General features: G+C 36.1%; 2 protein-coding genes across 2 annotated transcripts; both read right to left on the reverse strand.

Annotated features, from left to right (window-relative positions):
* Positions 1-2,605: 2,605 nt before the first annotated feature.
* On the reverse strand, positions 2,606-7,936 carry LOC103967845 (pre-mRNA-splicing factor CWC22 homolog). Its single transcript, XM_009381158.2, has 8 exons — positions 7,824-7,936; positions 6,245-7,250; positions 5,810-5,999; positions 5,264-5,367; positions 5,063-5,165; positions 4,661-4,968; positions 3,969-4,274; positions 2,606-3,450 (listed from the first exon to the last, which is right to left on the reverse strand). The coding sequence occupies exons 2-8, from the start codon at positions 7,169-7,171 to the stop codon at positions 3,043-3,045; spliced, it is 2,346 nt and encodes a 781-aa protein (XP_009379433.2). The 5' UTR covers positions 7,172-7,250; positions 7,824-7,936; the 3' UTR covers positions 2,606-3,042.
* Positions 7,937-15,891: 7,955 nt separating this feature from the next.
* On the reverse strand, positions 15,892-17,461 carry LOC103967846 (serine/threonine-protein kinase UCN). The gene has a single exon (XM_009381161.3). The coding sequence runs from the start codon at positions 17,410-17,412 to the stop codon at positions 16,180-16,182; it is 1,233 nt and encodes a 410-aa protein (XP_009379436.2). The 5' UTR covers positions 17,413-17,461; the 3' UTR covers positions 15,892-16,179.
* Between the last annotated feature and the right edge of the window lie 4,481 nt (positions 17,462-21,942).

Genomic DNA, 21,942 nt, shown 5'->3' on the forward strand with positions numbered 1-21,942 from the left:
AGATGATGATTAAGACTAGAAGAACCATGAATGATAGAGACCACCAAAGCAGAATTAACCTTCCCAATAAGATGAGAAAATTTTCTAACTTTAGCTTCAACCGGTAAAACAAAGCCTAAAACTCAACATGGAGACCTTCTCCAACTCGTACTTTAACAATAAAACCAGTAATTCAATTACCGTGCTAGTCTCTATTAATTATCCACTTCCGGTGGTTCTTTTCTTTCTGGGGAAAGGTTGTGGAATTTTTGCTTTACAACCAAATAGCTTTGATTAGTTTTCATATATCACAGTGATAACCTCCAAGAATTCATATTGGCGGTATCTTTGCATCGTACAGCTGTCTTGACCTCCAAGAATTGATGTCTACCTACTTCCAAGGAATTTTCCTTTCAATTGTTACATCGCATGATTAAAATCTTAGGTAATTACAATTTGTAATTCTCTCTTTTATCCCTCTAGCTAGTAAATGTTGCATAGTCCTTAAAACATAAGAAGAAAATTTGAAGAAAATGTTTAGTTTTTCTCATGTTACACCAAAACGAGAAGTTTCAGAGTGTACGTCGTAATATATTTTAACTTGTATTATTTTGATCTTAAGTTATGAATAAATGTATGTCGTTCAACTTTAATTGTTGTTTCTGCTTAAAATTTTATTCAACATGTTCACATCTTAACCTTATAAAATAAAATTCTGAATCCGTCAGTGTACTGCCGTGTTAAGGAATTATTTTATGCGAACACAGTGAGGTGAGCTCAAAGTCATGCACTTTCTTTTTTGCCTTTTTTATGCTCTGCTACATGTGGTTGTGGTGGGACATATATGCAGCATGCAGTACCGACTTCATTGTCTTTTGATTTATTTTCTTATCTGCTAACAAGTTGCAAAACAATCTGCCCCCTAAGAAGAGTTAGATCGACTCTCATTTAATCTAGTAGTATTTGTTTTCATTTGGATAGGCAAGTTCTCAAGTTTGACGCATGTAGATATTGAGAATAATATATATTTGTAATAAGTTCAATACAAGGTTATACATTTATATATGCATGGATGTATCCATCTTATCTTATTTCTTTTCAAATGCGATATTGTGAGAATAAAATATGAACATAGGACATCGGGTACGGAAATAAATTAACATTCTTAATTACTTGAGCAACAAATTCCTCACACACCCTTATCCAAATAGTTCTGACATATATATATATATATAGAGAGAGAGAGAGAGAGAGAGAGAGAGAGAGAGAGAGATGGATTTATTGTTGCTTGTTGCTGTCGTTTGTACTTAAGCATTGCTTGCAAGGCTGCTGAGGATCCTGAAAGTTGAGAAGTGGTTGGTTTATGTTGCTTTCAAACAAACTAATTTGCATTTTCTGACTACATGTGGAGGTTGGGATCATTCATTACTCAGAGGGAAAGATAAGGGTGTGAGCAAAAATCTCTACTTTTCTAAGACAAATTGAAGAACAAACAATTAAGAAGTTCAATAAAATTCCTTCGTAGACCTACAAAATTAGTCATTGTGTAGTTGGAGAATTTTTTCAATGTGCCGGAAACACGGTAAGATACATCAAGTATTATAATACAAGTAAATATAAAAAAAACTTCAATATTTAATCACTTATATTATGACGCTTGGTGTACCAGATCGTATTCTCAACATACTGAAAAATCTCTTGTGTGCTTGAATGGTGATGGCAACAATGACAACATAGGAGCAAGTATTAGAAAATGATTTAAGGCTTTAAAGTATGAAAGAGATTATGACGTGGCGAAAGCTACAAGATGGGAGGAAATCATCGGTAAACCCTAGAAATAATGGGATGGGAAAACTCTCCAGCTTAAATAACTCTAGTTTGTGCCATTTAGTATTACGGTATAATGGTAATCATTTTCATTTATAAGTGAGACGTCTTAAATTCGATTCTTGTCAAAGGAATTTGAAACACATTATTACTAATCTGTTTGTTCAAAATAACTCTAGCTTGAAAAATAAGTAAAGCAAAAGATTACAAAAATGCTTGTAAATTTATTTTAAATCGCAGACGTGACATAGTAAACGACATTAAAACGAAAAAAAAAGCCCTCAAATCATAAACAAATAGCGTGATTTGTTTCTCTCATTGTTCTACTTGAAACCGCGTGTTATAGGCTTCAATCGACCATCAGGGTAACTTAAGAAAACCCAATATGTTTTTTTGCCAGTTTACACCAACGGAGTTGCGACATGATCTGATTCGTTAACTATTCTACATCAGACTATTGCATTGATGCTTAGACGCTACTTTCTAGGAAGAGTGCAAGGGTTGTAATTCCATCAAAATCAAGTGACTTTGATGAAAGTTAAGTTTCAACTACATCGAAAACGGTAAAGTTAATACAAACTAAACAAGACATTAACATGATTAGTTCAGCCTAATGGCAACGTGTCTAATTTGTCCACCACCATTTGGTACCGTTTAGCATGTGAGGTCAAATTAAGCATGTTGTAAACCCTCGGATTAATAGGGTACCCCACTTATTATAAGTGCGTAGCAAATCATCAAGTGCAATAAAAACCGCAGAGAGAGAGAGAGAGAGAGAGAGAGAGAAGAGAGAGAGAGAGACTCCAAGTTTCTTAATATTTCTCATACAATGCCAAAACTGGAAAACTAGTACAATAACTAAAAGGCGGCAGAAATTAGGACTAGCAAAGTGCAAGTGAAATTTGAAGCTAGTTACATGATCCACACAGCATTCCTACAACCATCTGTATTAACATTCCACCAACCGGTACGAGGAAATTTTCAACTCAGGAGAACCTCTTCCTTGGTGGGAGTACATCCGGTACTCGAGGAGCAGAGGGAGGAACAAACTGAATATCTTGCAGACGATCCTGGAGATGGAAATTGACAAGCAGGGTTTTGAAGGGGGCTGATAGCAGACCAGAATCAGTCGAAAACAATATACCCTTACAATTTGAAGCGGAAGTGAAAAAATTTCAGATTCTTAACATCAATATCCAAAACGTGCTATGTAATTCCAAGCGCGGTAAAAGAACTTTAATCTCTCCTCCTGCGCTTCTCATGTCTTTCGTCCCTCTTGCTTTCACTCCTACGCTTCTTGCGTCTTTTGTCCCTATCACTTTCACTTTCAGAAGAGCTTGATGATTCTGATTCAGACTCAGAACTAGTTCCCGAATCTGATGAACCAGAGCTCCCAGATTCTTCTTCATCTGATTCTGAGTCAGACACTTGTTTTTGTTGTTGCATAATGAGTCGTGGCATATGCTTCAAGTACTCCCGCAGGTTCTCGGTAATGCCACCAAGCCCAATGGATGTGAAAAAATTAATGGCAAAGCGGGTGTTCTTGGGATTGTCCTTTGGGAAGATAGAATCATAAGACTCCTGCATTGCAGGATCTGTGAGCCGCTCATTTAGCAAACGGATACCAAGATGCTCCGACAATTCCTGCACACCAGAAACAATAGAAAATCATAACTGTATACAATATGTAAGTCAACATTCTCTAAGAAATAATCTTCAGACAAGTGAAATACATCACAACTCAACAAATTACCACAGAAACAGGCGTCAATTTGTAGGTAATGATATTTCAAACGTTAAGTTTCAGAAAATAAACACAAACATAGGCATAAGTCTCACCTCATGGTATTCAAAACAACGTTTACATCGACAAGGATTTATTCAGAGGCAGAGATCACTAATGAGTGTTGGCAAACCTCAACCTATCAGATACATTTGTGATTCAAACCTATAATTAACTAAGCCACATTATGTATTTTTATCTCATGATTCGCCTTCTTTTTCTCAATCAGACTTATCATTGCCAGTCACTTAAAAAGATTTGGAAATAAAATAATTATTTCAGAGGTAGAAGTAAACTAATAATTGTCAACATAACAAGCAATGGTAGGCTTCAGAAAACCAAACAGAAATGTAGAAATATAACATTTCTCTTTTGTTACCTGGAAAAGGATCTTGATAAAAATACGAGAAGATGAAGTAGTATCCTCTTCAGTCAATCGTATATAGGCCAACACATGCCAAGGAAGGGCGTCTGTGCCGAGTAAATGGGCAAAGAACTTTGCAACATTCCGTAGCTTATTTGTTTCAAGCCGGTGGATCATGGAATACTGTTGCACAAAGCATTTCTCGAAATTTTCCTGGTGGACTTTGTTGATCATGCAGAACCTTTGGCCCAAAAGACCATAATACCGGAGGTAGGTTCTTTCTTGACTGCAACATTCCAAAAGCATGACACATAGTTCCATCTGTAAAAGGTCAAATCAAGACGATTATTACTTTTATGAGAAATCAAGGTCAAATAAAACAGATTATCATTCTTCAACTAAATTGAAAGTCAATCAAGATAAACACTATGTACTCACAGAATTTCAAAAGCTTTGTTGTTAAATTGCTACTCTTGGGTCTAAGCATGAATCATATACTTACAATTTTAGTCCGTTTCTATAAATTCATATAATGATAATTTAAATTCACATCACAAGATTGTGGTTAACAGATTAGCCTAGCACAAGCAGTTTTACATTGATACTAATATTTTAGTTCATTCAAAGTATGGCACAAAGACACCTCTAGTTCCCTAGTTATCATGTGAAATAAGATAGCTACATCATGCATGACTTGTATCACTCACCTCTTGACCGGGCTCAAGTTTAATCTTCAGGAGCTTATGACCCGCCTCCTCAAAATCTACACTGGACATGATTGTAAGATAGATAGTTCTTCTAAGATTCACAAGATTTGTTTCTGTCTCGTCTCTTATCTGCATCTGCTCCTCATCCTCTTCCTCAGATTCCTCATCATCATCATCATCGTCATCTTCACCATCTGAAGCTGCATCAGAACCTTCTTCATCTTCAGAATCCTCACCAAGTATAGTTTTCTTCAGTTCTTCATAGCGCTTCTCATTCTCAAGGAAATTAGGATCGGCCTTGAAAAGATCTAAATGAAGACAAATCAAAATGTTAACATCTACAACGAATATAACCCTAGGAAAGTCAAAAAGCTATGAATAAATTAACACCATAAGACATACCAAGGGTAACTTCTGAATCTATTTCCTCTTCAAGAGAAATTTCATGTGTCAACTGGTCTTCCTGCTCTACAAGGTCCAGTTCTGGACGAACAGCTGGGTGCCCCTGCATATGGATATGAAACAATAAACTGTAAGCTCTCAGTATTCTTCGTTTCTATACAGTTTACCATCATAAAGACAAATAGAATCAAGTCACAAAACCTGAAACTTCGCTTTCCGTATTGCAAATAAGTTTTCAATCAGATATTGAACTCTCTTGTCTATTTCTCCCTCATGAAGAATTCCACGAAAGCGTTCAAAGATGCCTGCAAAAGTTCCAATGTTAAGAGCAATGTCAGACAACTCCCTGAAAAATAAAAAGAACTACGAAACCCATGCAATACAAAGTTCAAAATAATTGAGACAATGGAGTAACCAAGAGCAGAACCCAGGTGACCAGACTGAAAATTCACTTACTATAGCATCCAATTCAATCAATTTAATAAAATAATAGCACTAACTTTAACTGGTCTTCTAGTATCCCATACAGATCAATTTAATTTGTCTACTGATGAGTTGATAATAAAAAGCAAACAAACAACTGAAAAAAAAAAGGGTATAATCTAGCTATGTAAAACTTCCAATTATTAGTAAGATGCAATGCGTGATAAGCATATAGAAATATATTGTTCCTAAAAAGAATGGATCACATCAATGAATAAAACCAAGAAAGCACATAAATGCTACCAAATCAAACAGCATACCCACCGTGCAACCCTTTAGGCGAAAGGTCCTGCAGTAATGATCCACACTCAGTGACAAAGCCAACAGCGACTTCAACACTGTCATCTGTAGGGTTCTCCAGCAGAACAGTGAGCAATTCCAAGGCAATAATCTCATGAGCTACTTGCTGGTTGACCAGATGCGCTATAAATTTAACGGCAGCTAGTAGTTGCGGCTGATCACAGAATAAAGCCAATTAAAGAAGAGGATTAGAACCAATATATGTAAAAGATATATTCTGTCTTCTAACACATTATTAAATAAGCCAACGACTCTTGGGTGTAGTGAGAACTCCTCCTTTCAAAAAAGAGAGTGAAGACTGAGTCGAGGGCTCAATACTTAGCATGAGTGTGCGTAAAATTTCTGAGAATAAACATAAAACAGTGGAAGTAAAATAATAAAGCATGGGAAAAAATGAACCTTGTCATTCCGCTTAAATGCTCTTTTAAGCTGTAAGACAATTCTTCTCAACAAAAGTTCACCAACCTCAGGAAACTTTGTGTTGACAACAGCAACCAAGGCTGCAAACACATCAGTGAAACCTGGAGATGCCATCTGTGATTTCATGCAGGATCGGCAGAAAAGGCCCCTTCCACGAATCAGATTCTCAGCAAAAATTTCAGGAATTATATTTTTTATGTTTGCAGCATTGACCTTGTTCACAAGACCATTGATGCTCTTTCGAAGGGCATCCCATGTCAGTCGCTGATACTGAACGCTGCTTTTATCTTCAACCTCTTTCATCATACGGGCCAACTTAAATGGGGGAATGTAAACTCCACCACTCTTTCCTGATTTTGCCACATCAGTGTTCATGATCCCTTCTTGCGACCGTCCTTGAGGTATTGAATTTGCATTCTTTTCCCTCAAAGTTCTACTGTCTTCTCCTTCTTGTCTTTCATCTTCCTGGTTTTTATGCCACCTTCTCTGATCATCATCTCTTTTATCATTTTTCCGTTCTGATGTTCTGAGCTCTTCCCTTTCATCCTTGCGCTCTGAATAGTGACGTGAATCTCGACCCCTACTTCTATGAGCACCATCAGTATCTACCCCTCTATGTTCATTCTCACGCCTATGTGGTTTATCCCTTTCATCCCGGTAATTACCTTTTTCCCATTCTCTACGCCCATTCTCATGCTTTCTTTCATTCCTCTGGCTGCCCCTGTCTCTCTCTATCAACTCCCCTTCTTCATCAGAACTTTCTCTGCCTCTAGGATCCCTCTCAGTGGACTTCTCTCTGTCCACATCTCTATGACGCTCATCATGTCGCTTAGTTCTACTTCTACGATGACGATATTCACCTCTCACATCATCATCACTCGAATCACTACTATATCTTCTAGCCATTATCTTATACAGATGCAAACTTCACAGGAGACTAAAAGACCAACAGCTCACAAATTTCCAACACCCGTTACTCAAATCCCTGCCATAAATGACATCACACAGTTAGTGTTTGCGCCTATAGAGGTGCTGAAAGATCCAACACAAGTATAATGCATATAATTCACGAAAACTTTCTCGACTGTGATACTAGGGAGGACGACACATATATAACCATCCACAATGAGCAGAATTATCATATGTTGTATGCTTGATTTACTTAATTATGATGTTCCGTAATCACATATTCGCAATTTCGGGTGTCTCAATTTCACTAAGACAACTCTAGGTTCCAGCGAGATTGAAAAATAACCACTCTTTCACTTTTCCAGTTACGAAAACAGAAAACAGTATACAGAGTTAAAGGATACAAGCTGCAAATTGAAATCTGAGCTTTCGAGAACAATAGGAAATAAATTCCATAACTTTATATATATTTAACGCCTTTTACAGAACAACTAAACCCTAAATCGCTAAATCATGAAATTATCCAAAAACCCTAAAATCACACAAAACTGAAAACTGCAGGAAATCGAAAGCTCAAGAATTTTACACAGAAGCTCAAACTTTCAAATAATTAAATAAATAAATAATTATGGAGAGAAGATAAGGATACCTGGGTAAGGAGGTGCTTCAATGGAGGAGAGAGAGTGGAAGGGAGAGAAGTTCCGAAATCGGGAGGAAGAAGCCGCGACTAGGATTTTGATTTTTTGCTTCGCAAACCAAAAGATTGGGGTTTTTTTTTTTTTTTTTTAATTTTATGTTTTATCAGAAAAGGAGGAGGAAAAAAGCCCAAAAACAAGTGCAAAGCCCAATGGTTGGTTTTTCTTATTTTTGACAAAAGCCCAATAATTGTTGATAGTTTAGGCCCAACTTTGGTTTGAGTAAATGAGTTCATTGGGAATGAAACAATTTTTTTCCTTCCTTGGAAGTGTTGGGAAAGGGTAAAAAGAAAATATATTTTATTTTATTTTTCATTTCAAACTTTGTTTATCTTTATGTAGGAGGATCCGGAACTCTATGTTATGACGAACCTGGACATCTTGATCACTCATTTTAAATCATGTGATCCTCATTAACTGATTCCCTTACCTCACCTCACACATACCAAGGGTTTGGATCTCTCTTTCTCTCTCTTCAACAGTCTGGATATCCTCGTCCTTGGGCTCTAGACACAGAGATCTAAAGAGAATCTCGACTCTAGGAGGATAGTGCTGGTAGTAAGTAGAGTTGTACAATGCTTATGAAAAAGCATCATCGTTCTTTTGTTTTTAGTTTGTGTCATGTGTGACGCTCTATTTTACCTCTAAATTATCCGATGTGATTTTCTTTGGGACAAACTTCCTACCTTAAATAAAGCCCTTGTTGATTTTGAAGTTCGTATGTAAACAGCCTATGCAATCGATCCATATTTCCTACAAGAAACTAGCTAGTGCTAGTTAAGTTCCTATATCTCAGAGATATTTTTGGAATCATATAACGTAGACTAACAGCTGTTTACATACAATATTCTGCTAGATATAATTTTAGATCTAGAGAATAAATTTGTTGACATGCATTTTAAAGTAATTAAATCGTGAAATATTCTAACAAGTTGTGAGCTGGGTTGCACTTGCACATCCTCCTCAAATCAATATTCCTGTTTCTTTGGACTTATATGCTAAAGAAGTCTAAGTTACTTTGTTGTTCTGCCTCCCCGATCTTGATTGGAATTGCTTTCAAGTTATATATAAAAGGAGACCCAATATTTCACATAATTATTTCACTCTAAGGTTTTGAGAAAGTTATTGTCGAGACAGATTTGCTCCAGATCACCCAAGCGTTAAGATCTTCTTCCATTGATTTGCCTCTTGTTGAACTTTTTATGGAGGACTCAAAAGCTCTTTCTTCGGGGATCATTGGAGTTCTATTCACCCATATTAGATGCCAAGCTAATGAACTTGCCCACCTCCTTGCCCGGTTCAGTCTTTTTGTCTTTCTTTCTTTTTCCAATTTTTTTCTTTTTTTTTTTTTTTTTTTCCAGTAGCCCTTGCTTGTGGTTTGAAGAACCACCCGACTTTATTGTAAACATTTTGTTTGAGGACTGTAACTATAAGTAGAGGCTTGCCTGCGAACATTTTGCTTTAAAAAAACAAAGCTAATTGGAAAGCTTCCTTGACAAGTGTAAAGAATGTAAAGTGTGATATATATGGGGAAAGTTGATTTACTACGACCATTTTTACTTTTCTCTTCTTGAATGAAAAGTCCTATAAAGAAATTTTATAGGTATTAATATAACGTGTTGTATCATATCACATGTTATAATAAGAATAGACGATAAAGTTAATATGTTTAACTTTTAGGATATATTAACAAATTCATGCGTTACGACTAAAGTCGAATAGTAACGTCATGTAATTGACAGTTCTTATCGCTGATAGTATTGTAGCGAAAATCTACACTATATAGAAGTGGGTCCTGTCTGCTTTTGCTAAGTTGAAAAGATAGCCCATAAAGGCTTTGAAAGTGTATTCAACTTAATTAAGTGGAAGACCTCTCGTAACCCTAACCAATAGATATTCAACCTATGAAACCGACCATGCATCAAAAAGAGTTGTTCTACCGTCGGAAAGGAAACCTAATTTTTCTCCTACTCAAAACCATCATGGTGCATTGTGGTATACTAAACACATATACCACATTATTGGATGAGATGAAAGAAGACATAGATATATATTGGAATTATTGGTGATCATCATCAAATTCTAAAAGCTTTTCTTTGACTATGTTTAGTCTAAAAGCTATAAAGCTTCCTTAACTTGAGTATGAGGTTTGCCCCCCTTAAACAACTTATACAAAATATGGTTCAATTGGATTTATTGGTGAATAAAGATTCCATATGTTCAACGTCAAAAAATAAAACGCATGGCATGATTGCAGAGATAGGTTTCCCATGCCTAGCCATGGTACAAAAATTAAAGGAGAAAATGAAAGAAAGAACAAATCAATTGTGTAAAGGCTTGCTAGCTAATTTGTTTGTGCATAATTTGCTTGAGATCGATGACAAGGGCAAATATCTAGTCAATTGACTTAAATCGCCGGACTGAATAAATCAAGAGAAAACTACAAACAAGATTAAACAATCATTTCCCTAAATCACAATATTTAGCTCACATCTTCACAACTTAGTTAAAATTATCGTAAAACAATTTTAATTAGATGAAGATAGCTAATTAATGAACCCAATGTCATATAATTTATTTTCAGTCGCCATGGCCTTTCAGTGTTTGTGAAGCTTTTCTATTCTATTAATCTCAAATGGCAAAATGCTAAAACTGGGGTACTTTAGCATCTGAAGAAGATTGACATTCCATTATAAAATCAGCAATATGAGGAGTAACCTAACATGTTATAAAGCCTTGCAAGGTTTCTTATTTCATCTATGTGGGGCTCTTTTACCTTCATATCCTCACACAACTCCTCACGTGTGGTGAATTTTCAAGCTAAACACGTGGGTAACACAAATTAGGTGACTTGGAGCAAGTTTGGCCATTGAGTTTTACACGTGGGCCAACCTAGCTAGCTGCTATGATACCATGAAGAAAGTTGAAATTCCACCATAAAACCAATTGGCAATATGAAAAGTAGTCCAACCTCTTATAAGCCCTTGCAAGGTTTCTTCTTTCATTGATGTAGGACTCTTTTCTTAACATCCATAGATGAACTCAAGAATTGCAAATGTAAAGGAAGCAAAAAAGCTTAAGGAATAAGAAAACTATTCTCAATTGTATTTCTCTACCTAGAAACAGTTATCACGTACAATAATAGAAAAGGAGGGAAATACTTTTTATACAAGTGAATTGAAAACCTCTAGCTTAACCCATACTCCAATGCACATGTGGCAATGCTGACATGGCAATGTAATATGCTAATATTACATGCTTATACCTCCCTCAATCTTAACTAGGGTAGCCAAGCCTAAGATTGAAACAGTGTCTAAGAAAATCAGGACCATGAAGTTCTTTGGTAAGAACATCAGCTACTTGATCTTGAGTTGGGATATACTGCACAACCAAATCACCCTTATGCACTCGTTCTCAAATAAGTGAACATCCGTTTCCAAATGCTTAATATGAGAATGTTGAACCAGATTTAGACTTAAGGCAATCACAGATTAATTATCACATTATATGATAGGAGGTATAGACAAGAACTTATGAAGATCTTTGAGTATCAGCCGAATCCATGCTATATCCGCAGTTGTATGTGCCAAAGCTCTATATTCAGCCTCAGTAGAGCTCCTGGACACCTGATGCTTGCTTTTTAGATTGCCAAGAGATAGGATTATCCCCCAAGTACACAACATAGCCAGTGATGAATCTTCTAGTATTCAAATCTGCTGCCCAGTCAGAATCACTATAGGCATCGAGAGATAATTAATGAGAAGCTGCAGTAAAAGTCAATCCACACTGAGTGTCCCTCGTAAGAATCTCAGGATACCATCTTAACATCCATGGATGAACTCAAGAATTGCAGATGTAAAGGAAGTAGAAAAGTTTAAGAAAGAAGAAAACTATTCTCAATTGTATTTCTCTCTCTAGAAACAATTAGTTCAATACCGACTTACTTAATAGAAAAGGAGGGATATGCTATTTATACAAGTGAATTGAAAACCTCTAGCTTAACCCATACGCCACTGCATATGTGGCAATGCAGACATGGCAATCTAATCTCCTAATATTACATGCTTATCTAATATCTTTTACCTTCACATTCGATCCAAATTTTGGAATTAATATTACATTTAATTTTTTAATCTTCTTTGCAGAAATTAGACATTGTATGGTAGCGTAGCTAGGGCTAGACCTAAAAGCCTCGCCGTTGCCCGATTCATGCATAGTCGGAAAGCCAGATTGTTTTCTAGTGCAAGGACCATTCCTAATAAAAACGCAGAAGAGCTAATTAACCCTAGAGCCTAGAGGTAGAAGACAAAGATTGCATTTGGTTTTCAGTCACTCAAATTCAGTGTTTGTGGGCCTCAAAGTTTAGCTCTCCAGTCACAAGAAAAAGAAACAACAATAGTTTTTCAACACGTAGCCGGTAGCCCTAATAAATTAACCGACAAATAGAATAATATGTTCGTGTTTATTGCATGTTAATTGGCATCCGATTGCAGCAGTTCTTGTTTAGGTTGAGCACCAGATGCTACATACTGTCAAACAAGTACCGACATTATATATATATTTTGATTCTATTGTCGTCTTTGGTATGGATTTTCCATTTTTGTAATTGCCCTACTACTGTGGGTTTGTTTTTCTATATAATTCATACAGGATATAGTTAGATATTTTGCTCTTTCATGTGATATTCCTTTACCCGACTATACATGTGTGTACTTCAAGGTTTTAAAAAGCGTTGGATGCTAGTCAGGCGGCTGACAAGAGCTTAGGGTTTGGAAGCCTAGGTGAGTTTAATTTTAATTAAATTTATTATAAAATAAGAAAAACATATAAATAAGTGGTTACAAATTGTATGTATTCAAAGTTACTTACAAGAAAGAAAGTTCGGAGTTATTTTACAAGAAAATTATCTTCAAAAATCTTATGTAAAAACTTTGAATTGCAGAGGACCGCCTAGAGGCTTCACCTATTTTGTAAACGGCTAGGCCCTAATCGGCGCCCCTGGCCTCTGCTTAGTGCCTAGACGACCTTCTAAGCCTGTTTTTAGGATAGTGGTGTGCTTATATTCTACTGTATAATACACAGATAATTGATGTCAATTATAGTATTATTTTTTTCCTCCTTTATGTTCTTCTTTTCCTTTTTTTACCTTAAAAACTCACATTATACATTGTTTTATCAATTACAAATTCACGTATCATATAAATTGATAGACTCCATATATTATTGTATATGTAGTTCAAACTTAATAATAGTGTGTAGAAATGAGCGAACACGAGTGGTTAATATGTTTGTTAGAGTTGGTTATGATTGGTTGAGCAATATTGTAAGAGAATATAAAAGCTCTTTTTAATCAAATTTTTAATCTTCACTTGCGAAAATTCATTTAACATCTAAATGTACAACTCGACCTCTTTTATCGGTATAGTATTGTGCTCGCTTAATCACACAAGGATGTGAGGAGAAGGAGATCTCAAGTAAGTGATTCTTTTGGCCGGTTTTGACTAGGAAATAACGTGCTAAATTAATAATTTACTAAATTTATAAGATAATACATTATAAAAATTCATATGAGTCTCACGCATATATAAATTAATAATTCTCTATTATTATGCCTTTTTTATTTATGTAGAGTTTTTGGTTTGTTAAATGTTCATGAAATGATGAGATAATGTAGTACATTGATGATTGAACAATGGACAATCTATTTTTGAGAAAAAAAAAGAGTAGATTCATGCATTTTATTTGATTAAACAAATACATAAAATTGTTATTTTGTAAAACGAGAAACTAAATACACAATATTTAATATTTGTTAAATTAATAAATTTACCCAGGGTGAGGGAGGTGGCAATGGACTAGCAAATTAATAAATTTATCTTAGTTTCAAAGTTATTAATTTACAGAAATTTAACTGTATCTGCATTAAACTGTCATTAGCATAAAGCTCACTGACAGATTCACTGTTACAATCTCCAAAGCATTATCTCGTCCACTACCACTATATATGTTAGTGCAAAATCCTCTAAAAACAATTACCACTGCCACTATCTTCTCTATCTTCTCCTTAGAAAGTTTGCAGACCGCCATTTTTAAAGGCTAACTATTTCATCCACTTGCTGGTAAAAGCTGAGTTGCAAAAGTGCCCAAAGCTAGTAAACTTTATTGCTTTTTGCACACGAGTGGTCCCTGTATTATCGGAAAATAATCGATCACGTGCTTTTGGGATTTTCCATATTTTCCCCTCATTATCAAATTATATTCAATTGCACCCTTCAGGCCTTTGCCAACAAATGGTCCATGCATGGGTTTTCTGGCAAATTATTCAGCTGGTGGCTCGCTGGCTCTGAATATTATGCTAATTTAACCCTAATCCTTTGCCAACCAATACTTCATTTCTAAGTTGGAGAAATTTTCATGTCGCCGAAAGTACAGTTTGGCACACTAAGTATTATAATATAAATGATTAAAAAAAATTTGTTTCGAGTATCAACATGCTTGTATTATGAAACTTGATGTACCGGATCGTGTTTCCGGCACAACTAAAATTTCATCTTCAAGTTGAACAATTGCAATTTTTATTGGCAAAGTTGTAATCATTACTAATACAACTCTCTATCGGGCGCCATGGATTAAAGTCGTATGAATTACTGGTAAAGTTGGAACTAATTAAGACCATAATCTACTAATAAACAGCGTGATTTAAGAACATTTTGTCTCCTAATCATAACATAAGCTCTCACCTTTTTTGTGTCCAAAGTGATCATCTTTATACAGGAAACCTCTTTAGTTTATTTATAATCTTTTGGCTTAGAGAGATTTAAACCAGCATTAGTAATGAATACAAGTTTTTTTTTTTTTTGTCTGGACAAATAATAAGATATTTATAAAGATAATGTTATGACATGTTAATCCGCCCACTATAATGATATGTCATTGCAATAGATCGTCACAACTCAGTATCAAACTCATAAAATCTGCTTAACTAAAGTGGAGATGTAGACTAGAAACAGGTATTCTTTTTTGTACAAATGATATTTTACACTAAACTCATCTAACTAAAAGCAGGGAAATTCAAATTTAAGTAGAGATATTGTTCTAACCAACTTACATAACTTGAAGTTTACATACCATAAACTAGTAAAAATAAACTTGGCTAAATCCAAATTTACATACTATAGAAACTAGTAAAACTAACACAATATAAAAAATGGATCAATTTAAGCACTCAAAGCCAATGAGCTTGAGCACGTGTAAAAGGAATGGCCATTCATGATTTCTAGTCCAAATATATATAGTTTTCTAATTATGATGATCATCCGTGAATTGGCATATACCACTCTTCACGGAACAAAAATAGTTGTTACTATAATTATCTTTTTGGTGAGTAAAATGATGTCGATTATAATTCTTGACCCTACCAATAACTTTTCACTCAAGAAAGATGTGTTTTTCCTTGTAATGTAATGAATCAAATCATGTTAGCCAACGAGGTTGGTTGAGTTGGTAAGCATCGTTCTCTTTGTTAGACTAAGGCCCGCTGTCAGCAATTTCTCTTGGTAGGCGATTTGCAAAAATCAAAAAAGAAGTTAAGACCCGTCTGTAGGTCCTCAAAGAGACTTATAGTATGCCCTAATCCTGAGACGGGATAGCCTCCCCTCCCTCTAAACTTTTATCAAACAAAAACAAAAGAATCAAAGCATAGTAAAGTTGAAGTTAAACGAACCTTAGACAAAGGGTTTTCCAATTTCAAAACAACCTTTTTTAACTTGTAATCAAAGCTCGAACTTTACCCATCTTATCACCCCTTTTTCTTTGCATTCAAACAAAACTTCGTGCGCGAATAATTGAATGAACTGTAACCTCAAGTTAAAGAAAGAATGGTTTAGATCAGGGTGAATTACGTACGTGATGCGTTTGAACAAGTACTTTGAGATAGTCAAAATTCGGCTGTCTATACACCATTAGATTAGCGTTTTCAAGCCAAGTTTTCGATTTCTTATGTAAGGAAAAATAACTCCTAACTTAATTAAGACGGATTAATGAGATTTTATTCATTACACTTCTACAACAACAAAAATTTAGAGCGTGGCAAACAACCGCCGCCTTGGTGCGAGTAAAAAATACCCCGGAAAATAAGGTTATACACCGTTTTGAATTCGTATATCTTACAATTCTATTGCTAACTATCGTCTATTACTATTTAAGGTTACAGCCCATCTACCGTTATTATATACAGAGGATACACTTTTTTTGTTACTTACTTCTGCATGTATTTCTCCTTACACATGCATACCAACTCCCACACGTGCGTCAGAACTCGGTCAGTTGGTAATCCGGCGACGGCGGCATCGACGGCGGAGACCGTAACTTTTGAAAATACTCCCTCACGCTGACTCCCCCTCGAGCCGTGGCTTTCTCCGTTAAATCACCATCCTCCCGCGACGGAATGCACGGTGGCCGCAAAACCTCCGTCAGCAGGTCCCACCGGACCCCGCGAAAGAACTCATGCTCCTTGATCTCGCACGCGCCCCGGTGGTACCCCAACCGCTTTGTGGGGTCCTTGTTTAGCAGCCGATCGATCAAGTCCGTTAGAGCAGTCCGCTTCCCGATAAACTCCGGTGTCTTCGTCAGGATGTTCCGAAACGTCTCCTTCCGGTTCTTCCCCTTGAAAGGCGTCGTACCGTACAACGCCTCGTAAGTTAGAATTCCTAAGGCCCACCAGTCCACGGCGAACTCGTGGCCCTCCCCGCGCACTACCTCGGGGGACACGTACTCCTCCGTCCCGACAAACGAGTTCGCTCGCTCACCGTCCGAGAAACTCGGCTTCCGTCGACTCACCGGGCTGACTCGGGCCGACTTGGCCTTCTTCAGCCCCTTCCCACCGCCGCCGTTCTTGTGATTGTCGTTTATAATTGTGATCCAACGTGTCAGGTTCCGCCGGTGTTTGCGGCGGACCTCCGGGGCTTCGATTTCCGAAACGGCGTCGTTTGGTTTGACGGTCCGGTGCTTGAGGCTTATCGAGAGGTCGAAGTCCGTGAGTGTCACGTGACCGGACTGTTGGATGAGTACATTTTCGGGCTTTAAATCTCGGTAGGCGATCCCCATGCTATGGAGGTGGTCGAGCGCGCAGACGATCTCCGCCAAGTAAAATCGGATCACGGCGGGGGAGAAAACGTGGTCGTTTTGGCGGTATCGGAGTACGTTGAGGTCGCCGCCGGGGCAGTAAGGGACAGCCCATCCCATGAACTCGTCGGACTCGAACGACCCCATGATGGAGGGTAGAAACGGGTGTGGGTTCGGGCTGGATAGTCTGGTCAGGACCTGGATTTCCCAACGGGCGCGGCGCTCGGCGTCTAGCTTGGAGCTGAGGGCGGACTTGTCGACGACTTTGAGAGCGAACGGGAGGCGGGCGGAGGGGTCGGATGACGGGTCGTGGACTAAGAAAACGGTGCCCATTGCTCCCTTGCCTAAGACTTTAAGGGCCCTGAGGTTTTCGAGATCGAGCTCCGGCGAGGGTTCGGATGGTGAGGGCGAGTCGTCCATGGCTGGTTCTAGAGAGAGTGAGGGAGAGGGAAGAGACAGCGGAAAGAGAGATGGTTTTGAGCGTTGGTTTTTGGCTTATATAAGGAGGGAAAGGGAAGGGATGGTGCGAACTTCGTTTCTTTTGTTTCGGTTTCTTTTTCTTTTTTTATTTTTTTTGTTTCGGGTTTTTCGCGTATTTTTGGCTAGTGATTGATTGATGTAGCTGTGTATGTGTTTTTAATTTTTAATTTTAACTCTTTTTTGTGTTTTTCCAATCCAGAGGTTAAAATAGCATGCATAGGCAGATGTAGTCAATTGCTGGTTTGAGCAAAGAGTGAGATGTCCATACACTTAAAATCAACTTTCCTTCTCTTAATTTAGACTAAAAATATCTACTTTACCACCGAAGTCTCAAGTTCGATTTCATTTTTGTATAAATAAAAAAAATCACTCGAATTAAGAGAAAAAAAAAAACCTATAAATAACGTGCATAGTGGGTTTGCACGTACTTATACACTTATACGTAATACTTTTAAAGAAATTTCCATTCACGTTTACTGAGTAAAAGATTCTATATTTGTCTTACAAAATCAGCTGTATAGTATTGTCCTTATAACCTTCAATTTGACCATATCTGCGGTTCAAATGCAATGCTTAGTCTTTTTTCTGTGGAAAATAGAATATTAGTGAGTTATAGTCACAAATCTAGTAACTCTTATTTGTAATTTAGGGTTTAATTGTAGAATTGAAAATATTGAATCAAAATCGTTAAAGATTTGTAGAGTAATATGCCTTCATCAAAGGTTGAGTGAGAACAAAATAAGTAGAGAATCGAGCTATAGTTCTCACCAAAAAGAAAAGAAAAAAGAATCCAACTCTAGTAATCTATAGACTCAACCTTTTTCTTTTTCGAAAAGCATTTGTACAAATACACTTGGATTTTTCTGTTCATCCATTACTTTATAAATCTACAAGTTTACTGTTGTTGATTCAGTAGGGTTGTTATTAAACCACTATGGGGTGACTCAAAGATTTGAATGAATTTCAGGTTCATATTTTCTATGTTATTGGGTTCAATTCCTAGCACAGTTAAATCACACAATAATCATGAGCATAGAGATGATGAAATGTCGTTATGAGTTTTTTCAACCCTCCGAAAAGGTGGACTGCAGTGACAAAGCGGCCACCACTTGAGCCCTTTTTTGTTAAAACAAAATATGGTGGTTCTTAAATTTGTTACTAAAATAACAAATTAATTTTAGCGAACTCGCACCAACTCATGAGTTTGATAATGTACTAGCTAAGGAAATAGAGTGGGGTAGATATGTATAAGTACCTGTATCAATATTCATTTATTCGTTAGTGGAAATGTATGGAAATATTAAAAAAAAAGGGGTCAACAAATAAGACATCAGAATGCTTGATATTTGTAAATAAATAAAAAGAAAAAAATATATTTATAACGAATTATTATTGGTACTTAATAATCTCGTTTTTTTACTGCAAACTTTTTATAAGTAAAAGTAATGCATTTATAAGGAGTACAATGAAATTTTTAAAACGCTAATAACAATTTCTTATAAATTATTTTAAATTCAATAGAAATGTATAGTACCTGTGTTGGTTAACTTGGTTTGTTTCGTAGCACATCACAAGACCAACATTCGTATTACATGTGGCACGAAGTTGTATCAGCAGTGCGCTGATCCCGTTTTAGTCTTTTTCTCTTTTTTTTTTTTTTTTTTTTTTCATCTGGTGAACATCCCGTTTTAGTCCTTAACACGCATTTTCTGTTGTTTTAACGTAACTTACATAATTGTTTCATGCATGCAACACCGCAACTTAAATTAATAACTGTGAAGCAAAATTTTTATTCAGTCCATAAGATACAAATTATTTTGAAACATCTTTATAATAATTAAGTCATGCTTTGCACGTAGGTTCCTGCATAGTGCGGAGGATTTCAGAGGGGGCCAGCTTAGGTACTAAATATCATCTAATTTGGGCTGTATTTATTTATATATAAATAATTGCACTTGGTGCTTTTACCATTACAGATATAACAATTATACTTGAGGAGAGATTTTAAGTGTGTCAAGAACATAATCTGGTACATCAAGTGTCATAATACAAGTGGTTAAATATTTAAAAAATGAAATTTTCCAACAATTTGTATTATGATATATGATCTATTGAGCTGTGTTCTCAGCACATTTAAAAATTTCTACAAATTTCGGTGTCTTGATGTATTGAGTTGGTTAAGTGGATGGGAGCTTTTCTCCAAGAAAGCAAAAGAAATGAGGACACACGTGTAAGACAAAAACAAGAAAATGCATAGAGCCAAACGAAATGACAAAGAAAACTGTTTGAACGTAGGGTTCTCACATGGGAGCTGCCATGATCTAAGGAAAAATCTCAACGTGCACTGTATTCTTTGTTATAAGCTTCCATGGTTTGTTGTTGGAATGTCATCTGTCGCCACCTTCCTATTCTCTTATTCATTGTATTAATGCTACATTCTTTATACTTTATTTTAGGCAGAGTACTAAAACACTGGTTAGTAACTTAATAAGGCGCTAACCAATAATCTATATATTTTCACAAAACAATCTCACGATTTGAACATCTCATTTTTTGGTCTTCAGTCTTAGATCATTCTTACAAAAATTTGACTCAATTTGGAAATATCATGATTGGTTTAGATTATATAAATATTATATAAGTGACTCATACGACTGATTAATTAGCGTCATGTTGAGTTAATAGCTGATCAACGCTTAATCTATATATCCAATTATTTTATGTATAGATATATTCTCCACTTTATTAAATTCATCGAGATTTAACTTTACTCGATTTAAAAAATAAAAATTATTCTCTCTTAAATTATGTTATTTTCATTTTTAATTAAAGTGACCATGTGTGCTGCACTACCAATTAGTATTAGATAAGATGAATACCCTTCTTAATTAGTTAGCCAACAGATAATGATTTGCTTAATTAGAATAAGTTTGATCAAATTTACGGAAATGTCGTATGTCGCGTTAAGCTGGGTCCATAGATTAAGGACTGCCCTTCATGAACTTTGGCTATATTACTCACAAGTGAAGCTAAACCCTTGTCTTTTATGTTGTTCATATTTCTTTGGGGGGCCTTGAATGCGATGTTCATAGGAGTGTCACGTAATCTAAGGGTATATAGAGAGACAATGCGCATGACATGTAGATAGGGACAATGTGTTGTGTGTTTGCTTTCACCGGTGGTTCTATTTAAAAAAGGTATTTACCTTTGGGTGAGGGAAAGAATATATATGCGTCACTGCGTCAGTCCATGACCAGTCTAAGAGGGAGTTGGATGAACTGGAGTGAGTTAAACCTAGACTTATAAGGATTCTTATATTTATTAGAAAAGTTAAAAAGTATGAATATAATTATGCACGAAGAGTAACAAACTGACTAACAAATCAATTACAACGAATATAATTTTATTAATTGATGAAATAAAGATTGTCATGACGCTACAAACTAGAGGACTACTATAATTTAATTATGTTTAGTATTTATTATAGGACTTATTTGGAGTTTCATTACAATTTAATAGACAGTTAGGGTTTTAAATATTTGACCATCATTGGATTGGATGAGGTTAATGACATGGTAAGTTGATGAAGCAACTAGTTAGACGACATGGAGGTGCATGACATTCTCTAATAGAACCACTCAACCAAAATCTCCTACCTAAATTATCTATATACTACTTTCAGTATATACTTCAGCTCATTGTGCATTTGCATACCTCAAACATATAGAAAGACGTACTGTCTGTCAATGAAATATACATAATATTGGACACGATGAAAAAAAATCTTGAACGTTGCCTTATTTTGTGCAACCAAATTTAAATTTCGTCGGGCAAAGAAAGTTTGTCCAACAAAATTTGGTTCGTCGGGAAAATATATTTTATGGTAGTGATGTATGATTTCTATGACAATTACGTCATGGACAATGCAGTTTTGCTGGCATGATATAGGAACCATATATAAGGTTAACCCTTCAAGATCTTTTAGCATGCTGAAGGGGGTGGGGGTGTGTTTGTGTGGGGTGATGTGTTTGCTTGTGTTGTGATAGAGAAGGAGAAATTATGATGTGATTTTGATGTTAAGCCATCGCCAACAATAAACAAGGAATTCTTTGGAAAAAGGATCACCTAAAACCTACCCCGTGTATTCCAACTTTAGGTTACACAAAATCTTTGTTCACTGTTTTCTTTTAGGGTTTATCTTTTGAGTCAATATATGTTGGGAACACTATAGCCCCACCCAGAATTGTTTAAAATCTCCCTTATAAATTCCACCTTTGAAGTTTCATTAGATGTGTTCCTGTCTGCCATCATTTGGTGGGAGAAAATGCAACTTCCACCTAAGCTCAAAAGTGAAAGGAAATAAGAGAAACTACTAATTATATTCCTCCACCCATGTCAAAGTTTGGAACATAGATAACTTTAAAGAAAATAGCTTTTCATACTCGATGATGCCCTTGTCGGCCATGATTC

Source organism: the organism of the source record quoted next, unplaced genomic scaffold (genome assembly GCF_019419815.1).
Source record: "Pyrus x bretschneideri cultivar Hongxiangsu unplaced genomic scaffold, Pyrus_bretschneideri_v1 Contig51, whole genome shotgun sequence".
In the NCBI taxonomy this organism is placed as follows: Eukaryota; Viridiplantae; Streptophyta; class Magnoliopsida; order Rosales; family Rosaceae; genus Pyrus; species Pyrus x bretschneideri.